The 26570-nt window shown below is 50.5% G+C and overlaps 8 protein-coding genes across 8 annotated transcripts; 5 read left to right on the top strand and 3 right to left on the bottom strand.

Moving 5' to 3' along the window:
• Positions 1-604: 604 nt before the first annotated feature.
• N7518_000892 (Mcm10/DnaG-type zinc finger protein) lies at positions 605-2929 on the bottom strand (the record flags this gene model as incomplete). The annotated part of the gene is made up of 1 exon (XM_057181820.1): positions 605-2929. The coding sequence occupies one exon, from the start codon at positions 2927-2929 to the stop codon at positions 605-607; it is 2325 nt and encodes a 774-aa protein (XP_057047170.1).
• Positions 2930-3409: 480 nt separating this feature from the next.
• On the top strand, positions 3410-4696 carry N7518_000891 (uncharacterized protein; the record flags this gene model as incomplete). Its single annotated transcript, XM_057181819.1, has 1 exon — positions 3410-4696. One exon carries the CDS (start codon positions 3410-3412, stop codon positions 4694-4696), a length of 1287 nt encoding a protein of 428 aa, XP_057047169.1.
• Positions 4697-5135: 439 nt separating this feature from the next.
• N7518_000890 (uncharacterized protein) lies at positions 5136-6854 on the bottom strand (the record flags this gene model as incomplete). The annotated part of the gene is made up of 3 exons (XM_057181818.1): positions 5136-5172; positions 5251-6132; positions 6199-6854. 3 exons carry the CDS (start codon positions 6852-6854, stop codon positions 5136-5138), a joined length of 1575 nt encoding a protein of 524 aa, XP_057047168.1.
• Positions 6855-8669: 1815 nt separating this feature from the next.
• N7518_000889 (acetolactate synthase catalytic subunit) lies at positions 8670-11044 on the top strand (the record flags this gene model as incomplete). The annotated part of the gene is made up of 6 exons (XM_057181817.1): positions 8670-8833; positions 8903-9001; positions 9057-9124; positions 9182-10616; positions 10671-10921; positions 10977-11044. The coding sequence occupies 6 exons, from the start codon at positions 8670-8672 to the stop codon at positions 11042-11044; spliced, it is 2085 nt and encodes a 694-aa protein (XP_057047167.1).
• A 1201-nt stretch (positions 11045-12245) lies between these two features.
• N7518_000888 (uncharacterized protein) lies at positions 12246-16130 on the top strand (the record flags this gene model as incomplete). Its single annotated transcript, XM_057181816.1, has 3 exons — positions 12246-12397; positions 12472-15877; positions 15927-16130. The coding sequence occupies 3 exons, from the start codon at positions 12246-12248 to the stop codon at positions 16128-16130; spliced, it is 3762 nt and encodes a 1253-aa protein (XP_057047166.1).
• Positions 16131-16753: 623 nt separating this feature from the next.
• On the top strand, positions 16754-17941 carry N7518_000887 (uncharacterized protein; the record flags this gene model as incomplete). The annotated part of the gene is made up of 1 exon (XM_057181815.1): positions 16754-17941. One exon carries the CDS (start codon positions 16754-16756, stop codon positions 17939-17941), a length of 1188 nt encoding a protein of 395 aa, XP_057047165.1.
• Positions 17942-18354: 413 nt separating this feature from the next.
• Positions 18355-21320, top strand: N7518_000886 (vacuolar protein sorting-associated protein 35; the record flags this gene model as incomplete). Its single annotated transcript, XM_057181814.1, has 5 exons — positions 18355-18546; positions 18636-19273; positions 19334-20337; positions 20389-20937; positions 21003-21320. The coding sequence occupies exons 1-5, from the start codon at positions 18407-18409 to the stop codon at positions 21318-21320; spliced, it is 2649 nt and encodes an 882-aa protein (XP_057047164.1). The 5' UTR covers positions 18355-18406.
• An 887-nt stretch (positions 21321-22207) lies between these two features.
• Positions 22208-26268, bottom strand: N7518_000885 (uncharacterized protein; the record flags this gene model as incomplete). The annotated part of the gene is made up of 4 exons (XM_057181813.1): positions 22208-24451; positions 24506-24750; positions 24827-25970; positions 26098-26268. Coding segments are annotated over 4 exons (3804 nt in total), but the record flags the coding sequence as incomplete, so codon positions are not given.
• Positions 26269-26570: the final 302 nt, after the last annotated feature.

The following is a 26570-nucleotide window of genomic DNA, read 5'->3' as shown; positions in this document are numbered from 1 at the left end:
CGTTTTGTTGTTTCAATGGCGCGCGCGGGCTTGGGAGTCGTGAACACTAAGGATACCTCATGAAAACATGTATTAAATTGGAATAAGGGCGTTTCCTCCTGTCTTTTCATCTACGCTCTTGTTTCTTTCTTTCTTTCTATTGTTTCTGATGGTACCGGCGCATTCGTTTGTTGTTTCATTCATCTGGAAGCGGTTTATTGGTCATCACGGGAGGAATCATAGTAAAACAGGACAGCTCAATAGAATTCAGGATATCTCGAAACTTTTTCCTGTAACTCCTGGTATTAAGTCCCTCGCAAAGGCATATTTCTCTGTTGAGAAAGACTGCCATTTGGTGTAGTCAAAACAAGCTTTCGGTAGTAGCCGGGTGTACTTACCCACCTGGACATTGTAGACAAGGGGACAATACAAATACATTAGTCGTCACATCGATTCACTACAGGGGTTGTATCTAGCCTTGTCCTCGACAAATCCAACAAAAAGGAAATCCGCCCAGTGCAGCCGGGACATGCTTTTTATTCGTTACAGCGTTATGGGTATTCCTGTCCACAAGGAGAACTCCTAGGTCGATTAGTGACCAGATGGATATCGCCATTTGAATCCGTCAAATGAATTCCAGGTCATCGTCATCGTCATCATCCAAGAGTGCCTGTTTCCCACTGAGCGTGGTCTCAGCTGGCGCACCCAGGCTCTCCCGGCCAGCCTCCCTGATACCCCTTGAAGTGATGAACCGCGTCTTCTTAACCCCACTGCCATGGGGTTTGTCATGAGCACGCTTCATTGGGCTTAGACGGACATTCTTGGCTTTGCCAAAGGTGGTCATATCCATGCCGCTGGTTGTCGTGGGGCTCTTGGGCAAAGGGGTGTCTGCTGCTTTATCTTTGTTGGGACCCTCGTTGCTGGTCCTTGCGCGAAGGTACTCGGCGCCCACACCACCGACACGGCCGGTAACTAGCTTTTGGGTGATGTCACGCTCTCGCTGCTGGGTCGCAAGACGCCTGCGCATTCGTTCCTCCTTGCTCTCTATACCGCGGCCTATCATACCCGAAGCAAGGAAAGGATCGTCATACGAATCAATCAGATTTGCCGCCGAGTCTCCCATGGGATTCTGAAACGAACGGCCAGCCCCGCGGTTTCTGGAGGGCGCCACATAGTAGAGCGATTGAGACCCCATGTCATACTGAGGGCCATCGTATCTCATGCCTTGCTTGAAAATAGCTGCTCGCCTCCTTGTTTCCCCAAATAATCCGGTGCGCGAGCCAGATTTACCACCGGGACCAAGCATACCCGTATCAGCATTAACTCCCGAGCGTTGGCCCTGGGTGCGTCGAACCTGGATATCAACGTGGAAGTCACAGAACTCGGTCTTTCGACCATCTATCCAGGATTCGCAGGTCTTTCCGTCTTTTCTCACAGCCTTGCAGAACCCAATATCGCGTGCCTTACCAATTTCGAGGACCTTGTCATCTGATGAGGACAAGGACAAGCTGAATCTGTTTGTGTCCAGCTTATGCTTTGGTGGAGGCATGATTGTGGGGTTCAGAATTGCGATGAGAGTCCCTTCCGAGATTTTGTAATAACGGGGGAAAGCAGTGTCAAAAAGGAAGAGGTCAATAGTCCATTTCAGATCGGTCAGGGTAATGGCCATATATCTGTTCGTATTGTTTAGTCCATCATCATAAGGGTTATTTTCTTTAGCCGACGCGTTCCCCGAAGCTTTCTTGTCCTTTGGGGCGGACTTGGACGCAACGACGCCAAATACCACAAAGTCCCCATCGATGTCTTCTGGGAGCTCGAATGCGGGTGCCTTGACGGTTTTGAGTAGATCAGGAATGCGCAAAACTTTCGTTTCTGAGAGTGTGCGGCTCAAGAAAGAATGGGGAAGAACGCGGCTTGATAGATGTAGCGACGAATAGGACTCGAATTTCGAAGAATCCGGGGCCGCCTTCACTAAAACATCGTCTGTTTGGTCTAAGTTGTGAGATGAACTTGGTTCTTCTTCTGCCGTATGAGTTCGCCTATGTAGATGAGATTGTCTCTCGTTGTGACCACTGCCATCGGTTCGTCGAACATTCGGAGTTGTGTTACTGCGTTGTAGACCGGATGGGCGGGATTGTCCCATAGATCGAAGAATATCCTCACGGCTAAAGCTTTCCGTCGGCCGCTCTTGTGACAACGACGGTGGAGGGGAATGCTTTGTATCCGAAGCTGCAGCTTTGAAAGCCTCTAACTCCGACTTGTCGACTTGAAAAGCCGAACTGCGGTTGGCCTGGTTGGCCTGGACCCTTTCTGCTCTCTCTAGCCGAGATTTCTCAGCCGCCCTGCCTTCCGCCATTCTCTCGCTGAAAGATTTTATTCGGTTGATCCCTGCTGTTGATGAAGGAGAACTCTGGGGCCGTGAGGCGAATATGTCATTAGAGCGAGGCGCGACACTGTCTCGAAATCCCATATGACTACTTGGTCGAGGGCCGGGTCTTGAGCTTGGAGGTCGTTTCAAGGATACATCATTGGCCTTCCAGCCCTTATCAATGCCCATGACGTACCTCCGAGGCGATATTGGGTCGATGGGAGGAGCTTCTCGCCTAGTAGGTGATGCCGGAACCTGGATTCCATCGCTGCTCGTTCTTTGTCTTCCCCCCTTGGCGATTCTTGGTGTTGCACCGCGGTCTTCTTTTCGCAAAGGGCTTATTGCGGAGTTTGGTCGAACATCTTCGTCGTCCAAATTCGAATTAGACCTTCCGCGATTCTTTTGCTGGAGTTTCTTCAGCTTTAAGCGCGCTTTGATCTCGGCTAGTTGAAGCTGCAGGGTTTCTTCGTCTTCCTCTTCCCCATCATCTTCATCCACAATTTGACTCGCTTTTGATCGGATATTGGGTGTGGTTCTTGATCGCTTCAATGGCGATGCCAGGTTTCCTCGAGTGCGTTGCATGTCTTGGTACTTTCGTCGTCCAGCTGGCGAACTCAAGAGAGCCGCGCGGGGTGATTGAGGCGGCCACACAGGTTCAGCCACTTTTTGAGGGGAGAGTAGTTAGTCACCGATTAGTCTAATCGATTGGAGGGACCTTACTGGCGATCAATGAGAGGATTCAGACGTAATAGAGACCGAATATACCATGGAGCGTCATTTGTGGCACGCGCCCTTTGCCCTTGCGCAGAGTGTAGAATTCGGGATGTAAAATGTGTGGAAGGGGTAGTCACAAGGATAACAGAGAGCTGAGAGCTGAGGACAGGGATACAATAACAAGGTCAGGCTGAAACTCGCTAATGCAAAGGGAAAGTGACGGATCGCGCGCACAGGGCTGATTGGATCGGGAAGGCGCGTTCGCCGCGTCGCGCCCTTGCCATTTTAGCCCCTTCCGTTCCCACAGATCTTCTGGTCTTCACCCTCACTTCCACCTATTATCACACAATGAGGACTCGATCAGCGCCAGTGTCAAAATCAAAGAAGTCTGAAGACGAGACAAAGGCCAAAACCCTCGTTGCCGCAGAGAAACCGAGCAAAACATTCATCCTTCCATCCTCAACCAGCGACAATGCGCGACTCGTCTCCCTACCAAATCCCCAGTCGGGAGAGCTAACACGCTACTTCTTCTGCCCGGATCGCGGTATATACGAATTTACGGTTGTTGCACCACCGGCGCATATGGCGCGGAGTATCCTGTTCACGCCTCGCACGCGTGAAACCCCCAACCCACTGGACGAAGAGAAGAAAAACCCCAAACCCTCCGCGCAGGGTTCAATCACAAAGAAGGCAGAGTTCCTGGTGGCAACTCCGATCGATGCACTGTTTTTCATGGTTCCATTGTTAGCACCTTCCTCGAAATCAGGCCGTTCTCTTTTCCAGCCATTCGACGATATAATTGATTCCCAAGACGATATGCCGAAGCATCTGCGCCAAGTCCTTTATGATGATGAATTCAGAGACTCCCTCCTAGCACGGGCGGAAGCTATCTGTGAAGTGGTCCAGGCTGGTGACGAGAAGATGTTCCGGTTCAATGAGACAAGGCTTGTCCAGGAGTTGATCACAAAGGCAGAACGTATGGCGGATCGGGGTCTTCCTGTTAGTCTGGAAGAACGGTTTGTTCGTCAGGCACTAGCCACGCCCTTGATTTCGGTCAAACGAGAAGATGTTGCGACTAGCCAGGAGCCATCGAACGAAAGCCAGGATTCGGCCTCGAAATCTGAGATGAGGGACGATTCACCCTCGACTGTGGCTACAACTGCGACCCCGTCTGTTGGGACACCTGCAGGGGAGTCGACACCTGTGCCTCAACCACCGAGTGAAGAGTCGACAGCTTCGGATCACATTACTCGGCTCCTCCGGATTTCCACTGCACTAGCCTTCATGAAAGAATCATATCTGCCCGCCACCATGGCCTCGAGACTTGATGAGATCCTCGAGTCTGCAGAGAGCCCTATCGATTTCAAGCCGCTGAAAGACCGTCTCAAGGAGATTACGGACCTTCGTGCTCAAGCCCTCGCATCACGCGACATGTCCAACTTCACCCGGAAACGAGCCCTTGATGACGAGGAAGAGGATATACGGGGCGAGAAGAAACGCCGCAAGGATGAGGCGGAGAAAAAGTCCAAGGCTGCAGAATCCCAAGCAGTTAAGAAGCTGAAAAAGGTCAATACGAGCGGGATGCAGAAAATGAGCTCTTTCTTCGCTAAGGCTGCACCTAAGAAGAAGACTTGAAGGTCTCTGAGACAAAACCAACTGGACTATAACATAGCCGTATGTTATACAGGTAATTCATTGCCCTGGCTTCGGAGGAATCCAACCAGCAGGTTCTATGGTTGAAAGATTCTGTCTATAAATCTGGAGGCCAGAGCCTCCTACCCAGACAGAGCAACCTACTGCCAGTGCAAATGAGGTCGAGTTGAGATGCTCGCCTCGCTCCGCAATCCCAACTAATCTGCGCGATTTCTTGGAAGGCAATTACAGTGGCTTTCTGAAAGTTACCGATGCCCAGACGATTTGGGTATCTTTCTTCGATCCGGCGCATCTGTGTACAGCTTCATGTATACTATTTACTGAATAATCCATGAAAGATAAATGTGATTTTATATTTTGGATTTTGGTACCAGCGATAACCCTATTCGGGTGGGCTTTGCGTCAATCTGCTATGCAATATTCAAAGAGGGATCTGGTCAATAGCAGCACCCGCAATCCTATAACCAGAAACATTAGCCATCATCCAGTCACCAGTGTATGCCATCGATCAAGGTGTGGGGAAGGAAACAACATACAAGAACGACCCATTGGATGGCTTGCTAATAACCATAGCCTCGTCCAATTTCTCCTTGCTGATATCCGGGAACTTCTTAAGATAATATTCATCCCTCAACGCAGCAGTAACAGCCTCCACCTTACCCTGAGGCAGCATGTGAACAGTGCAACCACCCCACCCAGCACCGGTCAAGCGACTACCCCAAGTACCCGCACGACGCGCAATAGCACAGATCTCATCGACCTCCGGTGCACTGCAGTCATACGCCGTAGCACACGATTCCTGCGACTCGTTAAGCAACTGACCGAGGTAGTGAATGCGCTTCTCGTCCAGCTGAGTAGCCTTGGTGAGGCAAGCTTTAAAATCAAGCACACGGCGCGCCTCCTTGAAGCAGTGCAGCGCTCGTTGGCGGAGCAGGAACCGCTCGGCTTGCACAGGGAATGCGGAGAGGAAGGTCGACTCTAGCTCGGCTACGGTGATGTCCAGCAGCTGCGCCATCTCCTCGCGCGTGTACCCCTCTTCTTGTGTGAATACGTTCATGGTCGTTTGGATCACTGAGTCGATTTGGTACTCTAGTGGATCTTGGACACGGCCTTCTTTAGCCATTAGCTCGTTGTGGAAGTTGCGCAGGCTGTAGCCGAGGGAGCTGTTGTCCTTGGGTAGTGTCACGCCGTGGTGCTTGGCGAGGATCACGGCGGCGAGGGTGCACTCTGCTACGCGCAGGTTGTAGTGGCGCGGGGCGGTATCGGCCTTGTTGGAGGTTACGAAGCTCTGGGCCATCAGGAAGGTGATTTCGTCGGAGGATGTGGGGATTGGGACGTGTTGGACGTTGAATCTAGGGAAGAATTGGGTGTAGAGCAAGTAGCCGCGCTTGGAGAAGATAGAGGCTGCTTGGTCCATACTGTGATTACGCAGTGATGTTAGATTTCTCTCGGCTTCTGTCGTCTGTTGAGGAAGAATAACTCACCCGCCAGAATAGACGCCAACAGCGCGCTCCGAGACAACAGCCAGATCCAACAAATCCTGCTTGGAGACGTTGTGGTTATTGGCCTTCAACACAGCCAGTGCACTAGCGCACACGAAGGCAGCACTGCTGGAGATACCACCGCCGGGCGGCACATTGCCGTCGACCAAGATCTGCATGCTGGCAGGGACGAGCGAGCCATCGGGCTTCTCCTTGCGCAGGAACTTGAGGGCGCCCGACAGGCCGGCACGGAAATAATTCACCCACTCGTGCTTCTTGGGGTCGATCTCGACATCCTTATCGTGGGGCACGCTAAACTCGCGCGTGGGGAATTTCTCCGGCGAGACGTTGGCGATTGTGATGGTGGTGCCCTCCGCGCTGGCAGGGACCACCTTGACAGCCATGATCACGTCAACGCTGACAGCAGTCGGTAGGACATCGTACAGTGAGTAGTCGATGTGCTCGCCGATGATGTTCACGCGACCAGGACTCCGCGCCACGAAATCTGGGCGGTGGTTATATGTCTTATTGAACTGGGTGATGAGATTGGTCCATCGCTTCTGGTGCTCCGGTGCAACTGAAGTCAGCGAGGCGTCGTCTGTTGCGTAGACTTCCGCGATGGATTCTGTTTGCGGCACGAGCTCCTGTTGGGGTGACATGGCGGGGTAAGGGAAGGTCGAAGGCGGGGAAGTGAGGAGAGATAAGAATGGGAAGAAAAACAAAGGAACCGAAGATGTAGAAAAGGAGAAGTAGTAGGAGTAGAAGAGCTGAAGAGCTGAAGTGGTAATTTGTGTGTAATTTCTCTTCAACCAGATGTCTCCATATTCCCCGATTCCGGATAAAGTGGCACGTGGGGTTGCAGTAGGGCCATTTTTGCCTTTTTGAGGGATTCCGGTGGTTGCGTGTAGCTGCTTTGCGGGGATTGCCCCCGGAGTCTCCATTCATCAATAATTCCACGCTTTCTGATTGGTTGGTTAGTTTCCTCTCGCGGCGGCTTTCTACCGGATTAGGCTATGACGGCATTTTCTATTCTATAGACATATGTTGGATGTTCCGTCTCTGCTTCTTGTTCTGGCTCTTTAATTGTACCTAATTCATTCCTACCATAATCCCCTTATATCCACAACATGGCCTTGCTCTACGATGTACGTAGGCATGTTCCTGGACTGCGGAGTCTCGAGCCGACCGCATGAGGTGGCGGTATCCCGAAAGTGGATCTGAAGATCGGCATTGTGCCATCTAACTACGGCCCGATAGAACCCGAGCCTTCAAAGGATAAAAAGGCTATGGATTCAAAAAAATAAGAAAAATAATGGTTGGAACCCTCGACTTTGGCGTTATTAGCACCGCACTCTAACCAACTGAGTTATGGAACCAGACCAGAACTCCTGCCAGTAATTGCCTACTCCAATAATCATCATACATATTAAGGACTCATGGAGACTCGTTTTCTATTTAAAACTACGCGGATTTTGGGGATAAAGGAAATATCGCCGCCAGAAAGAGCACCGGACGATGGCATTCTTATAGCTCTTTAGATAGTATGTTTGAAAATCCCTCGGAATTTCCGAGCACAGTCTGCGGTATATATATAGAACCTGGTATACTCCGTACATAGATGGTTGGGCAACCAGTGTATACCTAAATGTGCCAATAATAGTGTACATGCGGGGTTTCGAGCTGATCCCAAGCCGATGGTATTCTGTCTTCTGGTCCAACTCGATCTAATTGTATATACCCATTAGTTATTCCAAGAATATAGAGAATTTGAATATACCTCTACGAAATAATTCAAGTCAAGGCGCAGAATACCAGTAGAGAAGATCTACTCCGAAACAACATGATAATTGTTGATTTGTTTGTATAGGTGATCAGGAAAAAGACCAGCGTAGCCGAGCAAAAGACATCGGAGGCTTGGGTATTAGCAGATCATGAAGCAAGGGATCAATAACATCGCATCTACTATATACAAAGGGCGCAACAGGAATAAGATCCTTACAAGGTACTTTGTAGGCTCCAGACGCTCGGGCCGATCTAGACCCTCTAGACCGAAAAGTTCGGGGGATCTAATGTCAAAGTTCCGGTGAGTTTTGTGTAGTAGAGGCTTGACTATCGTGACTTTGAAGTCCCTGTCTCTGGTAGACATCCACTATATGTCTAATTCATTCATGATTTGTTGGGAGGTGTACAGTAGATATGTGTACACCGTACGACAGACTATTGTTGCCGAGGACGTACGGGAAAATCAAATCAGGTGACCGAGCCACGGCCGAGGTCGGAGGGCGCGAAGGCGCATCGAGCCAATCAGAGGCCCCAAATTTCTTGACTCAGAGCGGTCGGCCATTTTGGGTTAGGCGTTTTCTCGGAAACCCCAGAGACGAGTCACTGGTAATCTTCAGCGGTCAATTGGCACTCATTTTTCTTTACTTTAAACCACTCTACCCTCAGTCTTCCTGGCTTGGCCGTCATTCACGATGATGCCTTTAAGACCCTCAAAAAGTGCTCTGCGAGCATTCCACCTCCAGAAGCAGCTTGCTGGACGTCGACCTTTTTCTACCTCATTTGTGGCTTCGGCCGCTTCGCCCCACCGCTCCTCTGTCCAAAAGCGTGCTCAGAGCACAGCTACGGCTTCAAATCCGTGAGTTTTTTTGTGCCTCCTATGATCACAATGTAATTGCAGTTTGATTCTGAACTTTTTAATCGTCAGGGAGTCCAGACCCGTGCCCAGTCCGTCATTCAACCAGGAACCCCATCGCAATGAGATTTCTCCCTTGCAACACCGCCAGCTCCCCGAGCTCGATGACTCGTATGTTACCCTGAGGACATTTTGGACACATGGAAACTAATTAGTTGGTATAAAGAATGGTTGGAATGAGTGGTGGAGAGATCTTCCACGAGATGATGCTTCGCCAGGGTGTGAAGCACATCTGTGAGTACTTCATGCTTGATATTGCACAATTGGCCGGTTCTAATATTTGATGTGCAGTCGGTTACCCCGGTGGTGCCATTCTCCCCGTTTTCGATGCTATCTACAACTCCAAGCACTTCGATTTCCTTCTTCCCAAGCACGAACAGGGTGCTGGTCACATGGCCGAGGGTTATGCCCGTGCCTCTGGCAAGCCCGGTGTCGTTCTCGTTACTTCTGGCCCTGGTGCTACCAACGTTATCACTCCCATGCAAGATGCTATGTCAGATGGTACCCCGATGGTTGTTTTCTGCGGTCAGGTCCCTACCAGCGCTATTGGAACCGATTCCTTCCAGGAAGCCGATGTGATCGGTATCTCCCGTGCCTGCACCAAGTGGAACGTGATGGTCAAGTCCGTTGGTGAGCTACCTCGCCGCATCCAGGAAGCTTTCGAGATCGCCACGAGTGGTCGTCCAGGTCCTGTCCTGGTTGACCTACCCAAGGATGTCACTGCTGGCATTCTCCGCAACCCTATTCCCATGCACAGCACTGTCCCTTCGCTCCCTAGCGCAGCTACCGTGGCGGCCCGTGAAATGAGCAGGAAGCAGCTTGAGAGCACCATCAACCGTGTTGCTCACCTCGTTAACATTGCCAAAAAGCCTGTCCTCTACGTTGGACAGGGTCTCCTTGCTCGCCCCGATGGCCCTATGATCCTCAAGGAGTTTGCTGATAAGGCATGCATCCCGGTCACCACCACCCTGCAGGGTCTTGGTGGATTTGACGAGTTGGATCCCAAGGCTCTCCACATGTTGGGTATGCACGGATCCGCTTACGCCAACATGGCTATGCAGGAGGCTGATCTGATCATTGCTGTTGGTGCCCGTTTCGATGACCGTGTGACTCTCAGCATCCCCAAGTTTGCGCCTCAAGCCAAGCTTGCCGCTACTGAAGGCCGCGGTGGTATCGTGCATTTCGAGATCATGCCGAAGAACATCAACAAGGTTGTCCAGGCCAATGAGGCCGTGGAGGGTGACTGTGCCGACAACCTCCGTCTTCTTTTGCCCCATGTCAAGGCTGTTTCCGAGCGACCCGAATGGTTCGAGCAGATCAACGACTGGAAGAAGCGCTTCCCCCTGACACTCTATGACCGTCAGACCGAGGACGGTCCTATCAAGCCCCAGGCTGTTATCGAGAAGCTTAGCGAACTCACCGCTGACCGGAAGGAAAAGACCATCATCACCACTGGTGTCGGACAGCACCAGATGTGGACTGCCCAGCACTTCCGCTGGCGTCACCCTCGTACCATGATCACCTCCGGTGGTCTCGGCACTATGGGCTTCGGTCTCCCCGCCGCTCTTGGAGCCAAGGTGGCCCGTCCGGACTGCCTCGTCATCGATATCGATGGTGATGCTTCTTTCAACATGACTCTTACTGAGCTTTCCACCGCTGCTCAGTTCAACATTGGTGTCAAGGTCCTCCTGATCAACAACGAGGAGCAGGGTATGGTCACTCAATGGTAAGCTGTTCCCTCCGGTCTTCCTAGTATATTTGGCTTACTTTTTTGTTACAGGCAAAACCTCTTCTACGAGGATCGTTACTCCCACACTCACCAGCAGAACCCCGACTTCGTCCCACTTGCCAAGGCTATGCGCGTCGCTGCCGACAAGTGCTTCAAGCCCTCCGAACTTGAGGAGAAGTTGAAGTGGCTGATTGATCACGATGGCCCTGCCCTCCTGGAGGTCATCACTGACCGTAAAGTGCCCGTTCTTCCTATGGTGCCTTCTGGCCGCGGTCTTCACGAGTTCTTGGTCTACGATGAAGGTATGCAAACCCCTGGCTAGTGATTTAGGAAACAGCATTAACTCATTTATTACAGCCAAGGATTTGGAGCGCAAGGAGCTGATGCGCCAGCGTAATGTCGACTTCCATGTCCGGAAAGAGTAGGTGACTAGCCAATGTCACCTCGACAATTCATATTTCTATACTTTGATATCCATGGCGTTTCTTGGCTGGTTCACCAAAAGCGATTAGGGCAATATCTGTCTAAAGATGAACAAAAAATTTGTCAATCGGATTGCTCTTGGAGGTCTCTTTGGCAGAGAAGTTTGGTGCACGCGGGTTCTATATACCTGTTAGGCTTAACCTATCGCTATATCCTTGAAACTACCATGGTGAATTGCATGAACACGTGCTCCACCATGGCCTTTGATCGATGTTGGCCTTCTCTCTTGCCATGTTGTTCCTCTTGTATATAATCATTTGACGTCTCGGGTTCCTCGATGGGACTTGGGAAATTGATATGTTTGGGTTCCATTAAATAGGGGCAGTTAGTCATTGAAAGCATTTACCTCTTGTTTCATTACGCGTCTATGAACACTTCCTTGTATGTTTATCATCCTAGATGGCTTTTATATTTGTTACTTAAAAATGTACGTAGCTCCAGCTCTGGTGGTGTTCTTTCATAATCTAAATGTGGAACCACCTTCCTAAACGGGTAATAAGTTGGAAAGCAGAGGGCAAGCCATATAGGAAGCAAAGTAAACTGCATACATTCTAGCTATTGCTTTGCCTTTTGGCTTAATAGAGCATGTCAATAAAACATGCAGTCAAAAACGAAGAGCCAAGGCTGGATATGCCTAACGGATGGTAACGAAAGAAGCCTACCCACATGGCAGAGCATACTTATCCAAACAGGAGATTATACCTTCGCACCTGACACCTTTGCAAACAATATCTCTTTCTTTCCGTCCCATTAACACGCTCGCTTTGATCACGTTCTTTCATATACCCTAGGGCTTGCATACCGCACAGCAAACAACCATTACAGAGTAGCATGTTATATTCCCCTCAACCACCTTAACCTTCACAAATCACACCTTCTTTTGATACCACCACGCTAGAGACATTCATTTTAACCATCTTGTTCCTATCAAGCACCTGACTAGGGAATGATACTAGATCATGGACTCTAAGAGGTATGGTTTAGATCTCTCTTACTTTTGCAAGATATGACAATCGATTTGAGAGATATCTGAATATGGTTCGAGAACCTCATTGCTAACCCATTTAATCTATAAAAGGCTGTGCCGTGATTTCGCCAAAGGCAATTGCCGATGGAAAAACTGCAAATTTGTTCATGCAAGCAATGGCCAAAGTCAAAGCCACAGTCCAACAATCCCAGCAAGCCCAGCAAGCCAGGTCCAACGTCCTGAGCCGCTGCCCCGAAGATCTTGTATCTTGCCAAATGCAGATAAGGAGTTTCGAGCATGGCAAAGCAGCATTCCTCTACGCTCGACGGTCACTCGTCCATCCTCTGGGAAGAAAACAACTCTCTTCCAGAAAGCGAGGGAACTGATTGGATCTGACGCCAGTATTCGACAAGAAGTCATCCGAACATTGGCCAGTGAGGATGGCCTGCGCCTCATCCTGGACCTAGTCCAGGAAAACTTTGAAGAAATGAATGCCACAACCAGAGACCTGCTTTTCAAGACTCAGGTGCTACCATTTCTAGAGACAATCACCAACCCCGAGGTCGCATCCTCTCTAGTATTGGAACAGGCAGTGGGCACAATCTACAATGTCTTGTTTGGACTTGACGGATCCAGAGCAGCGCGATGGCTCAATTTCATCTGTGGCGTTCTCGAGATCGACACCACCAACGAAGGCAGTGCCATGTTACTGGAGGCATCTCTCCACACGTTCTCTCGTATCGCGGACCTGAATTCCACTGCTCCTGTCCAGGATTGCCTGCATGCCGTTGCCCAGAGATTTGAAACTGTGTTCACCTCGATGAATGATAAGAATGGAATGAGCGGCAGACTTTACCAGTCTCGGATGCACCTCGATCGTCTTCTTCAGCGAATGGAGACTGGAAACTCTCTCTCAACTGGTACCACGGAGAACAAAGTCAAGAATGAAAGCAACGTCGCTTTTGTCGCCAACCGCGAGACGCCCGGCGGCAGACACAACAATGACTTTGACGATATCTGTCAGATCAAGATCATGCCCACCTTTGAAGAAATCTGCAGCCTTCGAGGGGAGTATCTGCCCGTCAATAACCCACTTCAATGGCACATTGATGGTGTCGACGGATTGCTAGATCGAAACTTTCGGTTGTTGCGAGAAGACACCGTCGGTCAACTTCGAGATGCAATCCACCACGAACTAAGTCCCCGTGCGCAGAGATCGCAATTGCGCAGGTTCGTATATCCCAATTCCATTGTGGTCAAGCTCGAGTTCAATTGGCTTTGGGGGTTTTACTTCGAAGTCGACTTCCCTCAACCTGCTGGAGTAAGAAACTTCACACCTAAGGCCCGAGAGATGTGGTGGCAGAACTCGAAACGTCTACAGCCCGGGGCGCTTGTGTGTCTAATCGTTCAAAAAGACGTGGTTGTGTTTTGCACTGTGACACATCGTGACATGTCACCGAGGTACAGAAAGGATACCCCCTCACAGGATCACGTCCCCCCAGAGAACAAGGCAAAGCCAAGAACTTTATGGAAGAGCGCCACGAGAGGCTCAGTTATGTTGATGCCAGTTGATTCTCGGTGCAACAACACTCAAGTCGTTCTGGACCTTTTCGGCTCCAAAAAAGCCACTATGTCTCTGGTGGAGTTTCCAGGAGTCATTCTTCCAGCTTTTGAACCGGCGCTCAAGGCACTTCAGTCGATGAAGAGAGCCAAAAGTCTGCCTTTCTCGGAGCTGTTTGTCCCGTGGACCTTTGACGATTTCAACTTATCCGACATGGCCCCTCCCTTGTATGCTTTGCAGCCTGGCTTTGCTTTCAATCTCCGCTGCCTCACGAAGAATGATACGAATTTCTACGTCCGCGTTGATCAACCATCTAACGTGAAATACGTACAGGATAATTCCACCCTGGATGGTGCACAGGCTCATGCATTGATCAGCTGTTTGAAAAGAAAGCTCGGTTTGATTCAAGGGCCACCTGGTACCGGCAAGAGCTACACTGGTGTGGCTCTTATCAAAGTCTTACTGGCAAACAAAGACGCTGCTGCTGGAGGAAACCTGGGGCCCATATTATGTGTCACATACACCAATCATGCTCTTGACCAGCTTCTTGAATCTTTACTGGACAACAAGGTCACATCGCAAATTGTTCGTATTGGATCACAGTCCAAGTCGGAGAGGTTGGAAAGATTCAACCTTCACATTGTTGCGAGAGATACACCAAGAACAAAAATGGAGAAAAAAGAACGATGGAGTACAGCTGAGATACTGTCATATTGCGAAGAAGATTTTTGCGCGCTTGACCTGAAAAAGGAGGTCTCCATTGCGCGTCTCAAGTCCTATATCCAACGGACAAACCCCAGCCAACATAATCAGCTATTTTCACTCGTCCAAGAAGATGGTTCTTTGAGAGTACAAAAAGACAACCCCCAGACCGCGATCAACTCCTGGGTGGATTCAGCGCCTGCAGGCAGTGCTCGTGCACGGCCTGTGGAGGAACTCAAAAACATCAATGTCTTCGAGATGTCTCGAGAAGAACGACAGCTTCTTTACAACCGCTGGTGTCGTGATTACCGGGCAGAAGTTGAAGAAAGAGTTAGGCGAATCGTTTCCTCTCACGAGATTGCCAAAAAGGGATATGATAGCGTCCAGGATGAAATGCACCTTCGCTGCCTGGCTGAGGCAGATGTCATTGGCATCACTACTGCAGGACTTGCTCGCAGATTGGATATGTTCCGAAGACTTCAATGCAAGTTCATGCTGTGCGAAGAGGCTGGTGAGGTTCTTGAATCTCATATTCTTACTGCGTTTCTACCTTCTGTTGAGCATGCAGTCCTCATCGGCGATCAGCAACAGCTTCGCCCTCAAGTCCAGAATTACGATCTTTCCAGCGAGAATCATCGAGGTGGAGCACAATATTCACTCGATATTTCCTTGTTTGAGAGACTGGTGAGCTCAAACAAAAGCCCCATGGACTGTGGAGCTCCTTTCAGCACATTGGAAACACAGCGTCGAATGCATCCGTCTATCGCTCGTCTGGTCCGTGAAACCTTGTATCCAAGTTTGAAGGATGCTCCATCCGTTTCAGAGTATCCGGAGATTATGGGGATGCGGAAAAGACTATTCTGGTTGGATCACCGGCATCAAGAGGGAGGATCTGACGGCGATTCCATGTCAACCTCTCACTGGAATAGTCATGAGATTGATATGACCGTTGCGCTGGTCAACCATCTGGTTCAACAAGGCGAATACAAACACGGAGACATTGCAGTGTTGACTCCGTATCTGGGCCAGCTCCACCGACTACGAAAACGGTTCGATGAACTCTTTGCCATTATGGTAGGGGACCGTGACCGAGTTGAGCTCAAGCAGGCGGGGTTTGCAGATTATGAAACTAAGGATAAGCCCACGATCAAAGCAGCCTTGTCAGAAACTCTTCGCATGGCCACCGTGGACAATTTCCAAGGCGAAGAAGCTAAGGTTGTTGTGATATCTCTAGTCCGCAGCAACGCAAAGAACCAATGCGGCTTTCTGCGTACTTCCAATCGGATCAATGTCCTGCTGTCGCGAGCACAACACGGCATGTACATCATTGGCAATTCGCAGACCTCAATCCATGTTCCTATGTGGGCTCAAGTCGTGAAGATTCTGAGACAAGAACACAATATCGGAAAGGCCTTGGAGCTCCAATGTCCTCGCCATCCAGATACACCGATTGTGGTCTCGACACCAGAGGATTTTCCAAAGTTCTCCCCCGAAGGAGGTTGCAACCTGCGCTGTGTCAACCGGTTGCGCTGTGGACATGCCTGTGTCCAGAAATGCCATTCGGATGTGCTTCACAACGCTGTCTTTTGCCTAGAGCCTTGCCCTCGATCGTTGGGTGGCTGCAATCACCCGTGCCCCAAGCGATGCGGGGATCGTTGTCCGGAAAAGTGCATGGTCAACGTATACCAAAAGGACAGGACACTTCTTTGCGGCCATCCAATGCCAGACCTTCCTTGTTGGCAGGATCAAGATATCTCCAAGGTCCGCTGTCTGGTGCCTGTGGACAAGACGATCCTAGGGTGCAGTCATACCACCTCACTGCCGTGCCATATCGATGTGGAAGCACAAGACTATCGCTGCCTCGCTCAATGCCGCAGCCTCCTTCCTTGTGGACACTTGTGCAAGAAGATGTGTTACCGCTGCATCACCAAAGGACCTGAGAGCGTCCCAGCTAATCATGGAAATTGCGAACAACGGTGTGATCGGAATCAATCTACATGCGCTCATACCTGCAGCATTCCTTGCCACGCTGAGAAGCCCTGTCCTCCATGCAAAGCTCCTTGCGAGGTGCACTGCGGCCATTCCAAGTGCCCACGAAAATGCTATGAGCCATGTACTCCCTGCGCGGAAGAAAAATGTCTTTCAGCGTGCCCTCACAGCGTCTGTTCAATGCCGTGTGCAGCCCCTTGTGACCATGTTCCATGTTCCAAGCGATGCGAGAAGAAGCTCGAATGTGGGCACCAGTGCCCGTCAGTGTGTGGAGAAAAATGTCCCTCATCCTCCTTTTGCCAAACCTGCGGAAATGAGGACATCCAGAATCATCAAGTCGATTTCATCCTGGGTGAAACGTACAGAGAAATCAACCTTGACGAAAACCCATGTGTATTCCCCAAGTGTGGACATTTCCTGACAATCGAAAACATGGATGCGCAAATGGACATGGCTAGCTACTACGATGTCGACGCCAGCGGCAAGCCTGTCTCTATCTGCGTATCATTGGCACCGTTCTCGATTCAAGACATCAAGACATGCGCCACCTGTCGTGGCCCATTGCGAGATATTTCCCGATATGGTCGGCTGGTTCGCCGAGCTATCCTTGATGAGTCAACGAAGAAATTGATCATCTTCCTCAATCAGGAATATGTCCCTCTTGCGCAAGAACTTCCCCAGCTTGTCCGTGAATTGCATGAATGTGATGGCCAAAGAATGTATCCATGGCCAGCGGTGATTGAGATATCTGGGGCACGAGGCCATCAAATCCAGAGCATGGGCGAGATCATCCAGAGCACAAATCCAGGTCGATGGGATGCAATCCTTGACCTGCGAAAGCGTGTCGATCTCTATCGGCGCCATGTGAAACCCGAAGAGCAACCCTTTGAAAGAGTTCGGAGAATGATCGAAAATGCTCGACAGCGCCAAGGCCTCACAACCAACCCTGAGCATGTCGATAATGTACTGCAGACAAAAGGCTTCCTACAAGGCACCGCCCTCTTGATCCGCCTGGACATTGCTTTGATTGTTGACCTTTTGGATCTCGGTTCCCAGGGACGACCTCACTTGGTCGCACCTCGATTCGAGCTTGACCTACAGAAGATGAAGGACGATTGCCAGACCCTCATCCGCCACGCGGCCAGTCACCATCGACTTCTACAGCAGGCAGAGGGTCATATTTTCTTAGCACAGCTCTATGCCCTGGAACGAGCACATTGCTTGACTCCAGAGAAGAGGAACAATATCTTGATGCATGGCCAGGCTTCCATTCAGAAAGCCAAAGGTCTTTGCGATGCGCACCCAGGCCAGACACGAGGACTGGCAGATGAAGTTCATAGCGTGGAGAAAATGTTGCGCGGAGGCACATTCTACACAATTATCACCAACGAGGAACGCATGTCAGTCCTTTCGGCGATGGCTCAAGAGTTCAGGGGAACTGGACATTGGTACTATTGTCGCAACGGACATCCGTTTACCATTGGAGACTGTGGGTTGGCTCGGGAGATAAGTCGCTGTCCCGAGTGTGATGCCCCGGTGGGAGGTGAGAGTTCGGAATTGGCAGATGGAGTGAGACTGGCGGTAGACTGGGATCTGGACAGGGAGAGATTGAATCTGTAGGGGGAGATGGGTTGATTCTGTTGCTCTTTGCGCTGCTCATTCTTTGTGTGCATCCTTTGTGATTAGGCAACTCAATTTGCGTGCCGTACAGCAGGTAGTCAGGACACATTGAAATTTTCTACTTTGACTCTTTGACTCTTTGAAGATACTATAAATATAGAAGTAAAAGCTTTGAAGCTTGAAGCCGTGAAGGTTTAAAGATGAAAGCTCTGGCGATGTAAGAGTGGAATGTTATGAGCAGCCGCTATCGGCTGCCGTAAGAAGTTCACGGGTGACGTCTCGGGGAGTCTCAAGGTGACACGCCTAAGCTTATGCACTCACCTCCTTCCGCTTTCCCTCCCCCATTATTCCCACCTTGGTACTTTTTTTATGAATTGATTCGCATGCACTCTCGCTAGCTCATTGTCTTTGGCATTGCATGTGTTCACCCTGCTCTCCCCACAGTTTCCGCCCCTCACCCGTTCCATGATGGCTAGCCCACCACCCGTCACCGAGGACCAGAACCGCCTCCTCGAGGAGGCATTGGGGGTGGTGAGGCAGCAGTCGAGTCTGATGCGCAAATGCCTAGAGACTCCTGGAAAGCTCATGGATGCGCTCAAATGCGGGTGAGCTCCCCCATGAAACTCCCCAGGCAGCGACCTCGGAACGTGCGCAATGGGTTCGTATGCTAACCGCTTGAAATCAACTTCTACAGATCGACTCTTGTTTCCGAATTACGAACCCCCAGTCTCGGTCCGAAACAGTATTACGAATTGTATATGGCCGTTTTTGATGCTCTGCGACACCTTTCCGTCTACTTAAAGGAGAACCACCCCGTCAACCATCTTGCCGACCTGTACGAGCTCGTTCAGTATGCCGGCAATATCGTCCCCCGCTTGTACTTGATGATCACCGTAGGTACTGTTTACATGTCCGTCGAAGATGCGCCGGTCAAGGAGATCATGAAGGATATGATGGAGATGAGCCGAGGCGTTCAGCACCCGATCCGTGGCCTGTTCTTGCGATACTACCTCTCTGGCCAAGCACGGGATCATTTGCCCCTGGGAAGCGGTGATGGCCCAGAGGGTAACATGCAGGATTCGATCAACTTTGTTTTGACGAATTTTGTTGAAATGAACAAGCTCTGGGTTCGGCTTCAGCACCAGGGCCCCTCACGAGAGCGGGATAGGCGCATACAAGAACGACGTGAACTGGAGCTGCTTGTCGGTAGCAACATCGTTCGACTCAGTCAGTTGGTTGATCTTGAGGGGTACAAGTCCGGTATTTTGCAAGCGCTTTTAGAACAAGTCGTACAATGCCGAGATGTTCTCGCGCAAGAATATCTCCTGGAAGGTACGGCTCCTTTTTTTGGAAGATACTCTTGCTTGGTCCATTTGCTAATTTGATCAACAGTTATCACGAAGGTCTTCCCAGATGAGTTCCATCTGCACACCCTAGACCTTCTATTGTCTTCCATCGCCAGACTTAACCCAAACGTGGATCTGAAGAAAATCGTCATTGGTCTTATGGACCGCTTGTCTTCTTATGCCGCAAGGGAAGCGGACTCGGCAGTGGAGCCAGAAGTACGAAAAAAAAGCGAGGAAGAAGCTGTCGCCAAGCTATTGCAAAAGCTCGAGCTTGCCAAAGAAACCAAAGCCGAGGAGTCGAAGGAAGCCAGCATCAGCACCAGCACCGATGAAACTTCCAAGGAAAATGGTACCGAGAATGGCGAAGCAGAAACACCCAGCGAAAGCCCTGAGCCTGCTGAACCTCCAACGGAAGAAAACCAGGTTGAGAGTGGGGATGATGCTAAGCCTGGTATTCCAGCAGAAATCAAGCTGTACGATATCTTCTACGACCAAGTGGTTAATTTGATCCGAACGCGTGCATTGCCGATTCAAGATACCATGGCGCTGTTGGTATCACTTGTCAATTTGGCATTGAATACCTATCCAGATCGGTTAGAGCACGTTGACCAGGTCCTGGACTTTGCGACGCAAAAAACTGCCGAATACACCGATCATGCCGATTTGCATTCCGCACCAACCCAACAACACATCCTCCACCTTCTCAATGCTCCTCTTAAATCATACATCTCGATCTTCACAGCCTTGGCCTTGCCACATTACCTGCCACTACTGGCCTCACAGTCGTACCCCACAAGGAGGGCTGTTGCGGGCGAGGTGATTCGCAGTCTTTTGAGGAACAAGATCTTGATATCCACACCGGAAAACCTCGACCGTGTGCTCCAGGCGGTAAGAGTATTGATCAAGGAAGGCATGCAGCAGTCTGCTGGATATCCCGGGTCACAGTCTCAGCGGCGGGGAGGAGAAACCGATGAAACGGTAGAAGAGCAAGGGTGGCTTGCGAGACTCGTACACTTGATTCAAGCATCGGATAATGACACCCAGCTAAAGGTAAGATCACTTGCCAGATGTGTTACACCTATAACTAACAGTCTGTGACAGCTTCTCCAAGCAACGCGCAAGGCATTGGCCGATGGTAATGAACGAATCCGCTATACCACTCCTGCGATCATAACGGCCTCGGTCCGATTGGCCCGCAAATTGAAGTCGCGCGAACATTACGACGACAATTGGCAATCACAGTCGTCGGCTCTATACCGATTCATGCACCAGAGCATCAACAATTTGTACCAGCGCGTAAATCCAGGTTGCGCCGATCTCTCACTGCGACTGTTTGTCATGTGTGGCGAGATTGCCGATCAAACCGGATTTGAGGAAGTTAGCTACGAGTTCTTTGCGCAGGCATTCACCATCTATGAAGATGCCATTAGTGACTCACGCGCCCAGTTCCAGGCCGTCTGCATTATTTCGGGCGCCCTACATGGGAGTCGTGGATTCTCCAAGGAGAACTATGACACACTCATTACCAAAGCTGCGCTACACGGAAGCAAACTCCTCAAGAAGCCTGATCAATGTCGCGCGGTGTATCTCGCAAGCCACCTTTGGTGGGTAGTTGAGAACCCTCAACGCGAAGAAGATGAGCCTAAGGGTGTAAGTTTTATCTCCAACTCGAATTACAATATCTTAGTATCTTTCAGCTGACATCAATTTTACAGCTCTACCGCGACGGCAAACGGGTCCTCGAGTGCCTCCAGCGCGCCCTCCGTGTTGCCGATGCGTGCATGGACACCGCTGTCTCCGTCGAGCTCTTTGTGGAGATCCTCAACCGCTATGTCTACTATTTCGACCAGCAGAACGAGACCGTCACTACCAAGTACTTGAACGGTCTCATCGAACTAATTCACTCCAACCTGCAGACCAACGAAGACGAGCAAAATGCTAACCTTGACGGCCCGAAGCGCCACTTCTATCGCACGCTGGAGTATATCCGCTCTCGCGAATACGAAGGCATTGTGACAGATCCACCGAAGTAATTGCCGAATGGATTTCCAGACCATTTTGGTCAAGACGCACCTCCCGGTCATCTTCTAGAAGCACTGTATGTCATTGATACGTGGGATTCCTGCTTTGATCCTCCTGGAAAGACTTTTTTGTTTGCTCGACTTCATTTCCTTGGTCTTTTTTTGTCTTTCTCTTGTTCCTGGAAGCCTGCCTCTTTTTCTCTTGCTGCTTCTCGGATTTCTTTCATTCCTAGTATATACAAGTGTATCATTGTCTCCGGATAACACCATACCCTTTTCAGCATGATTTGTATTGGCCATGGACAACATCTTTTTTACCTTTTTGTAGAACAAACACGCACCAGTGTAGCTCCGTGAAGTTGATCAATCATAATAAATATGACCGACCATACCTATATACTTATATATTCATATGAGGAGCCGTACCAAATTTCTTCCGGAAATATATATCCAAAACCTACCCAAGATGTTTCTCTACGTTGCTACGTTCTACGCAAAAAGCCAACAAACGAAAGCCGAAGAAACCTTCGATCATGCAATTGGTCAAGGACGATGACGGAGTGGGGGATTAACCCTATCTCCACGGATATCGCTGCATAATGTAGAAAGGCCAGAGACTCATACCGTACATGAAACAAATCCGGATGCCGTACTTCGAAAAGTAAGGCATTCAAGCATTGGAAAAACACCAAGCAAATAAACAACCCATATCAATAGCAGTGACTCCTTCGGTTAGAAAGATGTAGACAGATGTGTGATTATGACGTGAATCCATGACGCTTCAGTAAAAAGGGACGAGAAAAAAAGAAATGAAAAAGAAATAGATGAGGGCATTTCAAAGTCGTTCCAGCAAGAGTGCGAAAAAGGAGGCCAAGAAGAATACTCAAGGCGGATTAGCATCAAATCATGATCAGGATAGAGAAGTCCCGAATAAGCCAGTCGGAGGCGAAGCATACTGCCGCAGCACAGAGGGCCCACCAAATCCGCCGAAGGGGGGCTGGGTGGCTGTTACTGGGGATCGGGCTGCCGATATCCCCAGGCACAATGCTGCCCCGATGGCCGGAGACCGCGCTGTTGGGATCGGGCTCGAATCGGACAGACTGGCCATTCGGGCCTTCCTTGATAGAAAACGATCCGCCGCCATTCTGGGCACTACCTTCCGTATCGCAGATGTCAAGCATTTCATCCAAAGAGATCGATGGCTCGCCTGAGTTGCGCAATTGCTCCACCTGACCGAGAACAAGGTTCACATCGTGGAAGCTTCCAGTACCGTTCTGCGGGCTGGTCATCGTGTTCAACTGCTTGCATGCTTGGATGACCAACAGGCGAATTGTAACGGGCCGAGAAGTGTGGGACCGATGATGAACACCCGCTGCGAAGGCATTATTAGGAGGCCAGCCAGTTCCAGCAGGGGCGGGTCCCCATGCGGAAGGGAAGGGGGAGCCCGCAAAGGGCGCCGCACTCCATGTAGTGTTACCCATTGGAGAACCAACCGCGAAGTGATTTTGTGGGGTACCTAGAGGATCCGAGAACAAGGACGATCCTTGGAAGCTCGCTCGCGTTGGCCCCGGGAATGCCCCAGGTGCGGGGGCACCAGGCAATGATTGAGACAGGTTTGACGGATATGTAGCATCAGTGTCATCCAGAAGCGCACTGCTACCTAGATGAGCACTCAAGCCATCCACTTCCCGTTGCGCTGAAGCATTGCCATTGTTCTGCCGATCCTGTGCGGAGCTGGATGGGCGTTTGATAGGGCTTGGCCGTGTGATGGGGAATGGCTGGGTCCCAGACTCTAACGGGGAGCGGTCAAATGAAAGGGAGGGCTGCCTGGAATGGGCTTTTGACAGACCGGCTGGCTGCAAGGGGAAGGCCCCAGGCACTCCATGGTTGCCAGCGAAGCTAAGGCCGTGTCCAGAATCGGGTGGGAACGCTCGGCTCGGCGGCATGGGGCGTACACCGTTCATTCCAGGCGGCGCGGGAATTCCACCAGATCCATTGAATGATCGCAAAGGGTTCATCATCCCCGCATTCGACGAATACATTGATTCTGAAGGGTGATTCGATCGCGCAGCCATTCCTGGTATGCCGGGGGGATTGAACGGCAGACCACCGAGGCCAGCGAATGCTGAAGGATTTGCGCGCCCTAGAGGTGACAGAGGGGCAGAAGGCTGCGGATGGTGCAAAGGAGGCTGTTGATAGCCTTGTCTGGCACCGAAAGACGCGCCTGACTGCGGAGGACCCATGGAACGTGGGGAAATGGAAGAAGGGTGATGAGAGGAATCGGCGCTGTTAGGTTGAGAATGAGGAGAGGATGTAGAAGAGCCATGATGAGATTGTTGTTGACGAGGTCTTGCCGGAGTCGAGACCTTGGGAACAATAGGTGTCGCCATAGGATAATGCGGAGACTGCAGGAAACCAGGAGGAGCCTGAGACTGGATATTGTATGGGATAACGCCTGGCAGAGTGTGTGGTGGCGAGGTTCTGATTTGTTCGCGCTTTCCACTTCGATCTCGAATTTCCTGCTCTCGTGCTGCGTCTCGGTCCTTCCTCGCCTGCTCTTCACGCATTTTGCGCTCACGCTCCTCTTCTCTGGTTTTCTTTTCCAGGGCCTCACGCTCTTCCTTCTCTTTGCGTTTGGCTTCCTCTCGTCTCTTCTTCTCCTCTTTTTGTTCTCGTTGCTTACGCTCAGCTTCAGCTTGACGTTCCCGTTCTTCTTTGAGTCGTCGCTGCTTCTCGGCTTCTTTGCGAGCACGCTCTTCCTCTTGTGCCTTTCTTTCGGCATCACGTTTCTTCCGTTGCTCTTCGCGCTTCAATCGCTGTTCTTCGAGTTTCTTATCTTGCGCAGCCTTCAGAGCCGCCTCTTCGGCCGCCTTCTCGGCATCTCGGCGGGCCTTCTCCTCTTCTTTTGCTTGTCTTTGCAAACGCTTCTTATCTTTCTTCTTTTGCGCTTCCCGGGCCTTTTTAGCATTGCGCTGTTCGTTCAGCGTCTCCTCTTGGAGTAGCTCATCGATTAGCTGTTTCTGGCGCTGTTCGGCAACCTTCTCTCGATATGCCGTCATGACTCGTTGCTCAAACATTCGGGCGGCGAAAATTTGGAACATCCGTCGCCCTTCCTGCATGCGTTGTTCCTCGGTCATGGCATCCTGTTACCGTTATTAGCAAATTGGCTCGAGCAATATGAGATCGTAGACCCGTACCATTTCGTCTTCGTCGAACTCTTCCTCCTCTTGACTATCATAGTCCTCATCGTCCTCCTCATCATCGTAATCCTCATCATCCAAAGGACCGTGATTATGCCCATGGAAGGACTGATGAGCAGCAGCTATTCCGTACTGTGTATCTTCCTCTCTTTGCATTCTCCGTTCAGCCAATTGCTCCATCATATCGATGAAGTGCTTGCCATCGTTTTTCAGAAGATCGTCCGCAACTGTAAGAATTCCATCTGATAAGAAAATAATTAGTATCCAAAGTTAGAGGTCGATCCCTCATAATATCAATCAAGTGATCTTGTTGCATACCCTTTACAGTTAGACTGTTGCCAAATGCAAAAAAATCGGCGCGGGCCGCTCGAGCTTCATCATCCTCAAGGTCCTCGTCGCTGTACAGCTCCTCATCATCGTCTTCCTCGTCCTCGTCTTCTTCGTCATCCTCTTCCTCTTCTTCGTCGTAGTCCTCTTCCAAATCATCATCGTTGTCTTCAGATAGCTCCTGGACCCGGCTCCGTGACGGATGAAACTGGCCATGTGTTCTAGTATGCTGCCCCGGGGACCGAAGGGGTGGTTGATAGAGTCGAGGGGGAGGAATGATGGGAGCTCCTTCGTCAAATGCGCCTTGGTTGTTATTCGCATATTGTTCCAGCTCCTCGTAGTATGCGTCGTAGAGGACCTCCAGCTCTTCTTCAATCGCGGTTCGTTTTCTTCCACAAACTGTACAACTGCAAGAGTGCTTTTGCTGTTCTTTCATTTTCTTCAAAACAGCATCCTTTTCCACCTTGACAAGCTGGCGTCGTTCTTCTTCGCCGAGCTCAAACCAAAAGGTCCTGATATTTTCGCGTTCTTCGAGAGTAGACTGGTTCCAGATGCTGCTATTTTTAATAGGCTTTCCGGTGAATCGACTGATGTATGGCATGGATTGAGGAGGCGGAGGAGGGTGGGCGAAAGTCGCGCACGGGGTAGAAAGCGGAGTTGAGCTACGCTCAGCATGATTCTGAGATTCGGATCGTGCTTTCCGAGTTTTCTTCCTCTTCGATGTCTCACCTAAGGCAGCGTGGTGGCCATCGGATCCGTTCATTGTGGGCGGTCCGCGTGGATGTTCTGGTGACACATATCCGTAATGACCGGTGCTTGCTGTATGGTTGCGATCATCGGGGTCATAGTCGTGGTCTTCATCGTAGGAGCGCTGTTCATCTGTTGCTAGCAAGTCCGCATCTCCGGAGGCATAAGCATCAGGATGTTCCGCGGCTAAGCGAGCAGCTTGTTTCTGGCGACGTTTCTGTTTTTTGCGATTCACAGAAGGCGCAGAGGTCACGGCTGATCCGGTCGATGTGTTGCCCTGAGGACCCCGCGCGTGGGTCTCGCCGTTGGTTGCTGGAAGAGGAGTTGCTGACATATGGGTCGCCATGGTAGAGGTGAAATAAGCTGCAAGGACTGCCTCAGCAGCATACTAATACCACCAGAGTAAGCTTTGAGTTAGAAAATAAGGTCAGAGAGTTTGGGGTGGTAGAATGGGGAGGAAAAGCGGAGAACGGAAGAGCCAAAGAGCCCTACCAACAAAGCTCCGGTGATTCCACGATCTGGGGTTCACTTACCGGAATTATTCCCCTTGGCGTATCCACGCACAAAGAGTAAAGCGCGTTCTTTGTTGTTTTCTGAAAACACACTTCCGCAGTGACAAACGTGAGGGGTGAGATAGGATAAGAACACGGGAGGGGGGGGTGAAAGGCACGGCGGGTCACGACGTGTCTGCGCGGATTAGCTCCTGGAGCGCAAGTAAACCAGCGGAGGAAAACAAACAATGAGTCAAAGCTATGATTAACAACCTTGGGAGATATTAATGCTGAGTGAGCGCCGAGGCAAGAGGTACGAGAGATCAAACGATGAATGGATGGAGTGATGGGCTTTCTAGCCTTCTGGCTGGTTGTCGTGCCGCCGCAACGGGATAGCCGCTGCAAGCGAGCTGATGCCTGAATTGTCAGGTTTCAATCTCGAATTGTTATGTTTGAGTAACGGGATCGTGCTTGAAAGAAGATATTTCAAACTTTCC

The sequence above is a fragment of the Penicillium psychrosexuale genome (genome assembly GCF_028828465.1).
Source record: "Penicillium psychrosexuale strain IBT 29551 chromosome Unknown utg000001l, whole genome shotgun sequence".
Classification (NCBI taxonomy): Eukaryota; Fungi; Ascomycota; class Eurotiomycetes; order Eurotiales; family Aspergillaceae; genus Penicillium; species Penicillium psychrosexuale.
This window is presented reverse-complemented; position numbering and strand designations above follow the sequence as displayed.